Source organism: Nicotiana sylvestris, chromosome 7 (genome assembly GCF_000393655.2).
Source record: "Nicotiana sylvestris chromosome 7, ASM39365v2, whole genome shotgun sequence".
NCBI classification, from domain to species: Eukaryota; Viridiplantae; Streptophyta; class Magnoliopsida; order Solanales; family Solanaceae; genus Nicotiana; species Nicotiana sylvestris.
The window spans coordinates 84,815,178-84,823,423 of NC_091063.1; the positions used below are offsets into that span (position 1 = coordinate 84,815,178).

At 39.8% G+C, this 8,246-nt stretch overlaps 1 protein-coding gene across 1 annotated transcript; it reads right to left on the reverse strand.

Moving 5' to 3' along the window:
- Positions 1–1,083: 1,083 nt before the first annotated feature.
- On the reverse strand, positions 1,084–7,732 carry LOC138873389 (uncharacterized). The gene is made up of 11 exons (XM_070151856.1): positions 6,874–7,732; positions 6,644–6,717; positions 5,976–6,266; positions 5,726–5,884; positions 5,402–5,560; positions 4,249–4,579; positions 3,953–4,182; positions 3,349–3,517; positions 3,177–3,287; positions 2,962–3,131; positions 1,084–1,908 (listed from the first exon to the last, which is right to left on the reverse strand). Exons 1-11 carry the CDS (start codon positions 7,730–7,732, stop codon positions 1,084–1,086), a joined length of 3,378 nt encoding a protein of 1,125 aa, XP_070007957.1.
- Positions 7,733–8,246: the final 514 nt, after the last annotated feature.

An 8,246-nucleotide genomic window follows, 5' to 3' on the forward strand; every position in this document is an offset into this window, starting at 1 on the left:
CAACTGGACATCCTAAGGCTTGGAGGAACTAGAGGGTTGGGTTTGGAGAAGGTTGAGCATATTCTGAAGCATCCCATCACTCTTCTCCTTTTCTTTTTCTAGCTCAGTTCTAAGGCCATCTCTTTCAGTTTCCAGTTCAGCTACACGAGCCTGGAGCCGAGCAGTTTCAGCATCCTTAGATCTACACTCTTGAACCAAATCCCTAACCTTGCTATTCACAGGTGTCTTCAGGGATGAACCAGGTTCAACTGGGGTGGCATTGACTGGATAGTCACAAGCCAGAAGAGTCTTGACGCCAAAGTGTTCCTTGCTTGATGCCATCTCCCATTTCTTCAAAGGCACATTCAGCCTATCCAAAACAGTAGTCAATATGAACCCATATGGGGTGGCATGAGCCTTGGAGCCATTTATGACCCTGTCCAATAATTTGACAATAAAGGCAGACCAATTGATCTGTATTCCTCTCACAAGGCACTCCATAAGAACCAGGTCCATGTAGTTGACAGTGTGCCTTCTCTCCTGTCTGGGCAATAGGCACTTGTTAACAAATTCAAACAAGACATTGTGCTCAGGCCTCATCTCACTTTTCTGCACAAACCTAGCTTCAGGCACATCTTCAGCAGTTGCGGCATCACAAAAATTCCTAGTGATTTAAAGAGCAGTAGGGAGAGAATCTAGACATGGCCACCTTTTCCTTGTATAATCATCATACCCCTCACTAGGTATATCTAGAATCTTACCCAATTTGAGTGCATCAAACTATACCCTTACTCCTTTCATTATACTGGTGACTACTCCATTCTTCACTGTGGCATTGGCCATAAACTCAATCAATTCTTTCCTAGCCAGCCTCCCATGCATTTCAAGGACCATTTCCTTCCAACCTTGTGCAGCTAGGGCATCCACCAGTCTTCTCATTCCCGGCTCATCCAGGTCTCTCAACAGTTTTCCTTTCAAAATTTTTCTTCTGCCAAAGATGGCAAACCTATCTTGTTCCTTTTCAGATTCCTCTTCTTCTTCTTCCTCAGTAATTTTTACCTGCTTACCTTTCATTACAGATCTGGTTCTTTTGTCTAAAGAGGGTTAATCAGATATAGGTTCAGAGGAAGACTTCTTGGAAGAAGCCTTGTCCCTTTTTGGTTTGGGTGTAGGAACCTCTACAGTTGTTCCCCTTTCTTGATAGACCAGTTCCATCTCCTCTTCTTCTTCTTCTACAACATCAGAACTCTCCACAGCCTTTGCTTTTCCCTTCTCCTTCTTTTTCTTTTTGCTTTCTTCTAGAGCTTTCTGTAACTCAGCTTCACTTTGTCTGACCCTGCTTCTAGTGACTCTTCCCTTAGGTACTGAAGGTACAATAGGTTTTAGGGATGACATTTTGCTTTTCTTTGTTGGCTTGGAAGCAGTTGGAGCCTTTTGTGTGGAAGCTTTACGCTTCTTTGGATCATAACTGGCCCTAACCCTCTTTAGAAGATCAACGAGTGTTTCCTCAACAGATGAACCAGGTTCATCTTGTTGCTTGCTTAGATGCACAAGCCCTTCAGCCGCCTCCCCAGAACCACTTTCCCCTGATTTGTTGCCACCTTCTTCAACACCTCCACAGATAGCCAGAACTTTTTCTTTCCCATTTTCCCTCTCATCACCACTTGCTCCCTCTCTCTTTTTTTCTTTCCTTTTACCTCCACTTCTACTAGATTCATTCCCCTTTACATCTTTGATAGGACCAACCAAGACAAACCTATTTTCTACATTTTCAACCACAGTAGAGAGTACCACACAAGAACTTACCTCACCAGGGGTTTCTTGAATTTTGGCAGCGTCAGAAGACCCATGTTCTTCTCCTTCGCCGGCAGAAATAAAAGCTTCAGACTTAGAGCTTGAGTCAGATTCTTGAGTAGGACTTTCCTTCCTCTAGCTAGCCTTCAATTTCTCTTTTAGAACTTTTCTTAGAGCTCCAGAAGCTACAGTTTTTCTGGCCAACATTTTCTGCCTACGAAACCTAGGTTTTGGGGTTTCACTAGGCGGTGTAGATGAGGATGTATTCGAAGGGGATACTAGTGGGGGAGTGCCAGGATTATCTTGGGGGTTAGTCATGGTGGATTGTTTCTTAAGAAAAATTTGGGAATTTTGGAGAGAAGAAGGGCGATCAGAACTTGAGAAGAGTTTTGACGGTTATGGGCTAATAGAGAAGAGGTATGACGTGTATTTAAAAATGATTAGACTTAAATGCAGGAACGACAACTTTTTCAGAGGTCAATTAGAAGTCTAATCAAGATGTAATTCTAGTCTCTTACTGATTATTAGGCATCGCTAGATTTTAGGCAAAATCCCGATTTTTAGAGTTCTAGGGGAACGAAACTGGTTCAATGCTCAACAGATAGAATTTCTGGGAATTTGATGAATGTAGGACTTCTGCTCATGATTGGAAAAATAATCTTTCTACTTGTGCAGAGTATAAAAAACATACCTGAGCTTTTCATATGAACACATACTGATGAACCAGGTTCTTTATATAGAACTCTCTTGAACATACCTCAAATATAAGAAACTTTGTAAGAGATCAGTGAGTCATACACATGTCACAGGAGTATACTAATTAAAGTATGAAACTGAGTAAGAATTGATCTAGATATTTACACAAAGTTAGAACTCCTAACCAATATATATATTTTCATTATGCATTCTGAACTAGACCTATTAGGTGATCTTAATCATCCCTAACTCCAACCTGTTCCTCTCAAAGTTTTCTCTACTCAGTGCTTTAGTGAAGATGTCGGCTAATTGTTAATCAGTAGTACAGAATTCTATTGAAATCGATCCTTTCTCATAGTTATCTCTTAAGAAGTGGTGTCTAACATCTATGTGCTTAATCCTCTTATGATGAACAAGGATCTTTGTCATACTTATAGAACTAGTGTTATCACAGAATATTGGAATACATCCCACTTCAATTCCAAAATCTACCAGCTGTTGTTTGATCCATAGCAATTGAGCACAACAGGAAGCGGCAACAACATACTCAGCTTCAGCAGTAGATAAGGACACATAATTTTTCTTTTTGGTAGCCCATGACACAATACATGAACCAAGGAAATGTGCCATACCTGAGGTGCCTTTCCTGTCCACTAAGAAACCTGCATAATCAACATCAGCTTATCCAACTAGATCAAAATTACTACCTTTAGGATACCAGAGACACAGATCTGTGGTGCCTTTCAGATATCTCAGTATCCTCTTTACAACAGTCAAGTGAGACTCTTTTGGATTTGCCTGAAAATGAGCACAAAGCCCTACACTGAAAAACAATGTCAGGTCTGCTTGCAGTAAGATACAAAAGTGAACCAATCATACCCCTATACAACTTTTGATCGACTGATGAACTAGGTTCATCAATATCTAATTTGGTGGCAGTTGCAATAGGTGTGTCTATTTCTTTAGATTCCTCCATTTTAAACTTTTTGATTGGCTCTTTTGTATACTTCTGCTGATGGATCATGATTCCATTTGGACTTTGTTTGATCTGCAAGCCTAAAAAGAAGTTAAGCTCACCCATCATGCTCATTTCAAACTCATTGCCCATTAGCTTTGGAAAATCCTTACTCAGCCTATTAGAGGTTTCCCCAAATATGATGTCATCCACATATATTTGCACAACAAGGAGATCTTTACCTTTTTCCCTTAAAAATAAGGTACTGTCAATTTTACCTTTTTTGTAACCATGCTCCAGTAGGAATTTGGATAGTCGTTTATACCAAGCTCTTGGGGCCTACTTGAGCCCATAGAGAGCCTTGTCTAACTTGTACACATGCTCAGGACATTCCTTGCTCTCAAACTCTGGAGGTTGTTTCACAAACACTTCTTCCTTTAGGTAGCCATTCAGAAAGGCACTTTTGACATCCATCTGATGAAAAGTGAATTCCATATGTGCTGCAAAGGCTATGAGGAGTCTGATTGCCTCTAGTCTTGCAACTGGAGCAAATGTCTCATCATAGTCTATGCCCTCTTCTTGGCTGTATCCTTGTACCACTAGTCTTGATTTGTTTCTTGTAGCTGTTCCATCTTCATCAAGTTTGTTTCTGAAGACCCATTTTGTACCAATGACTGATCTCTTGGATCTTGGAACTAGATGCCAAACTTGACTTCTTTCAAATTGGTTGAGTTCATCTTGCATTGCATTCACCCAATCTGCATCCTACAAAGCCTCAACAACATTTTTAGGTTCAATAAGAGGTAGGAAAGCATCAAAAGCACACAGATTCTTTAGCCGTGATCTAGTTTTGACTCCAGATGTTGGATCTGTAATAATATTCTCAATGGGATGAGAACTTTGATACTTGTGAGGTTTCACAACCAACTGGTTTCTGCTAGATGTCTCTCCTATATTCTGTTGCTGAGGAACAGGTTCATGAACAAGTTCCTCTAGGGGGTTTGATTCAATTTCTCCTTGATTAGTTCCCCCTGTCAGGTTGCCCTGATTTGAACAACCTGTTCCATCACCTGTTCCTTCTTTTGATGCCACTTTGACTTGTGCTGGGGATTCAGTCAATTCCTTTACCAATCCAATGGTTTCATCTTCATGTTCCTGTCTCTCAGAAATAATGTTAGTTTCATCAAATACTACATGTACACTTTCTTCTACACACAAAGTTCTTTTATTAAACACTTTATATGCTTTGCTATGTGAAAAATATCCCAAGAATACTCCCTCATCACTTCTAGGATCAAACTTACCTAGGGAGTCTTTTCCATTATTGTGCACATAGCACTTGCAACCAAATGCCCTAAGATGAGATATGTTTGGTTTTCTCCGTTTAAGTAACTCATAGGGAGTCTTCTCTACTAGAGGTCTGGTCGTGCATCTATTGATTATGTAACATGCAGTGTTTACGGCCTCTACCCAGAAGCTGTGGGGCAATTTACTAGAAAGCAACATGGTTCTAGCCATGTCCTCCAGAGTTCTATTCTTCCTTTCAACTACTCTATTTTGTTGAGGGGTCCTAGGGGTAGAGAAATTATGATTTATACCATTTTCATCACAAAATTCAGCAAACTTGGAATTTTCAAATTCAGTTCCATGATCAGACCTAATGGATGCAAGTTAATTTCCTAATTGTTTTTGAGTTTTTCTAACAAATGCAATAAACATGTCGAAAGCTTCATCTTTGGAGGTTAGAAATAGAACCCAGGTAAATCTAGAATAATCATCGACAAGCACCATTACATATTTCTTTCCAGCTCTGCTCATGGTTCTCATTGGACCACATAGATCCATATAGACCAGTTCCAACGACTTGGTTTTACTTACCATTTTCTTGTTTTTGAAGGATGATCTTACCTGCTTCCCCCTTGCACATTCCTCACAAACTTTATCTTCCTTGAACTTGATATTAGGTAACCCTATCACCAAGTCTTTAGAGACTAATTTGTTTAGCTGATTTAGACTTGCATGACGAAGTCTTTTGTGCCACAGGAGAGGATCATTAACCAACACACTTAAGCAAGTGAGTTCATTTTCTGAGAGAGTAGACAAATCTACAATGTAAATATTGTTAACTCTCTTTCCCTGCAAAACAATCTTGTCAGTGGTAAGGTTAATCACAAAGCATTTGGTAGAGGTAAAAGCTACAAGATTACCTCTGCCACACAATTGTGACACACTTATTAGGCTATATTTCAAGCCATCTATCAGGTAGACATTCTCTATGGAATGAGAATCTGTTTTGCCTACCTTTCCAACTCCAATGATCTCACCTTTCTTTCCATTACCAAAGGAGACATTACCTCCTTTTAAGTCCTCAAGTGAAAGGAACTGGTCCTTGTTCCCAGTCATATATTTTGAGCAGCCACTATCCATATACCATATTTGGCTCATCCCTTTCACTTGGACCTGCAAAAAGAAATTAGGGGTTAGTCTTAGGAACCCAAACTAGTCTGGGTCCCTTTCTATAGGCAAAAGGATGAATCAGATTCCTTCTTGCCCACCCAGGCAGCTTGTTTTTCTCTTGAACAAAGACTTTATTCTTTTGACTGGCCTTTTCTTTTGCATTACATTCATTTTTGTAATGGCCAGCCTTGCCACAGTGTGTGCAGATTTTATTTTCAGGAAGAGTGAGGTACTTGCTTCTAGAGTCCCATTTTGGAGCTTGAGTCCCATAGCCACGTCCTCTTTTGTTGCTACTGTGATGCTCTTGAAGCAAAGAGAGTGCATCAGAAGCCTTGTTCCACTTGCAAGTTCTGTTTAGTTCATGTTTCACCTTTCCTAGATCTTCCTTCAGGACTTTGATGATTCATCTTTCTTATACAATTCATCTTTCATTTTTCCCAAGTTTTCTTCTAGAGTGAGATATGTGTGATCAGCTTTCTTCTTTCCTGTTCGTGGTTTCAGTTTTAAGTTTTCAGACCTAAGTTCTAGGATACTGTTATCAAGTTCAAGATCCTGGTTCTTCAACTCAGCATTTGTGTTATCACTCTCATTAGCCCTAGACTCTAGACTTTTGCATTTTGCTTTTAGGATCACACATTCCCTAGATAGAACTTATTTCTCATTGTTAATTATCTCAGACTTATCAATGAAGTCTAGTAGTAGCTCAGCCAACTTTTCTTTAGACAAAAATTTAATCTTATTTTTGAGATGAAGGATTCTTACCTCTTGTTCATCATCTGATTCTCCAATGGCCATCAGTGCTTGCTCTTCTTCTGCTTCATCTTCCGAATCTTCATCTAAAGTTTCTCCCCAAGCAGCAACCATAGCCTTGGTTGAGCCTTTGTTCCTTTTTGGTTGAACCTGTTCCTTCTTCCTGTTCCTTCGTTCAGCCCTTTCTTTCTTCCACTCAATTTCCCATTGAGGGCAGTTATTGATCATGTGATCAGTCTTACCACACTTGTAGCAACCCTCATTGGTCTGTTTCTCAGTATCTCTTGACTTGTTGAAGGTTGTACCTCTTGAAGAACCCTTTCCTCTCATCAGGTACATTTTGAATTCTCTAGTGATCATAAACATCTCATCATCTTCCAGATCTGAACCTTCAGCAATTCTGAGAGCTAGGCTTCTCTCCTTCTTGGGTGTATCCATCTTCATGGTTTGCCTTCTCAGTTCATAAGCAATAAGATTTCCAATCAATTCATCCAGTCTGAGAGTAGCAATATTCTTGGATTCCTGAATGGTCGTGATTTTGCTTTTCCATGAGACTGGCAGAACCCTTGTTAGGATTTTCTCAACCTTGTTTTCTTCAAGAATAATCCTTCCAAGGGACTTAAGTTCATTTGTCAGTGTAGTGAACCTAGTATACATCTCTTGGATAGTTTCTTGTTCCTCCATAGTAAAATTCTCATATTGAGAATATAGCAGTGTTCCTCTGGATCTTTTCACTTGAGGTATTCCTTCATGAGCCACTTGCAAAGTTTTCCATATCTCCTTGGAAGTAGTACAACTTTGGATCCTATTGTACTCATTTGGACCTAGTCCACACACAAGCCATTTCTTGGCCTTAGCATTTTTCTCCCACTTTTTTAGGTTTTCAGCAGTGCAGTCAGCCCTTGTCTTTGGCACAACCACTCCTTCCTCTTTTTTCATTGTAGTTGCCAAAGGACCATTAGTGACTATGTCCCAGAATTCATAGTCTTCTCCTATGATGTGATCCTTCATCATGTTCTTCCACCAAGAGTAGTACTGTCCATTGAACAGTGGAGACCTGGCAGTGGATTGCCCTTCCCAGTTCCCAGGTGGTGCACTCATGTTGATCTTTTCCTAAGGTGTTAGCCTCTTCAAAGATAACCTGCTCTGATACCAATTGATGTTCTAAATGTCAATACCACACAAGAGGGGGTGATTTGTGTAGCACACAGCCTCAACTGTTGCGACACCTTTAAGTTAGTCTATAACTTGAATACTCAAAGTACATATTACAAATGCTTCTATGAAAGCTGAAAATGTACAACTTTAAATCACCTACTACAATTGAACTAGAATAAGAATAAACATAACAGAACTGGTTCTTCTATCTCATTCAAGTAGTTTCAGGTTTGCACATTTGAATTACACACGAACTGCTTGCAAAAAGCGTTGCTATTTTGCTCCCTATTCACGTTTAACTTCTGCGTATGTGCAACACCTATAAAAGAGAATAGTCACTATTATTTAATGAGTTAGTAATCAGAGTTTGATTGAGACTCAATTGCTAATATTCCATCGAAGTTGAGTCCTTGTTCAATACAAACTCCAACCCTATCATTTATCCGGATTGCATGAT

Excerpts from the sequence above, each read along its gene's own strand:
- LOC138873389 (XM_070151856.1), bottom strand. The coding sequence starts at position 7,732 with ATGAGTGCACCACCTGGGAACTGGGAAGGGCAATCCACTGCCAGGTCT. Across the intron at positions 6,718-6,873 it reads TGAGGGTTGCTACAAGTGTG|ATGAAGATTCGGAAGATGAA; the intron begins GTAAGACTGATC and ends GAGAAACTTTAG. Across the intron at positions 3,132-3,176 it reads GTGTCTCTGGTATCCTAAAG|GTTTCTTAGTGGACAGGAAA; the intron begins GTAGTAATTTTG and ends TTGATTATGCAG.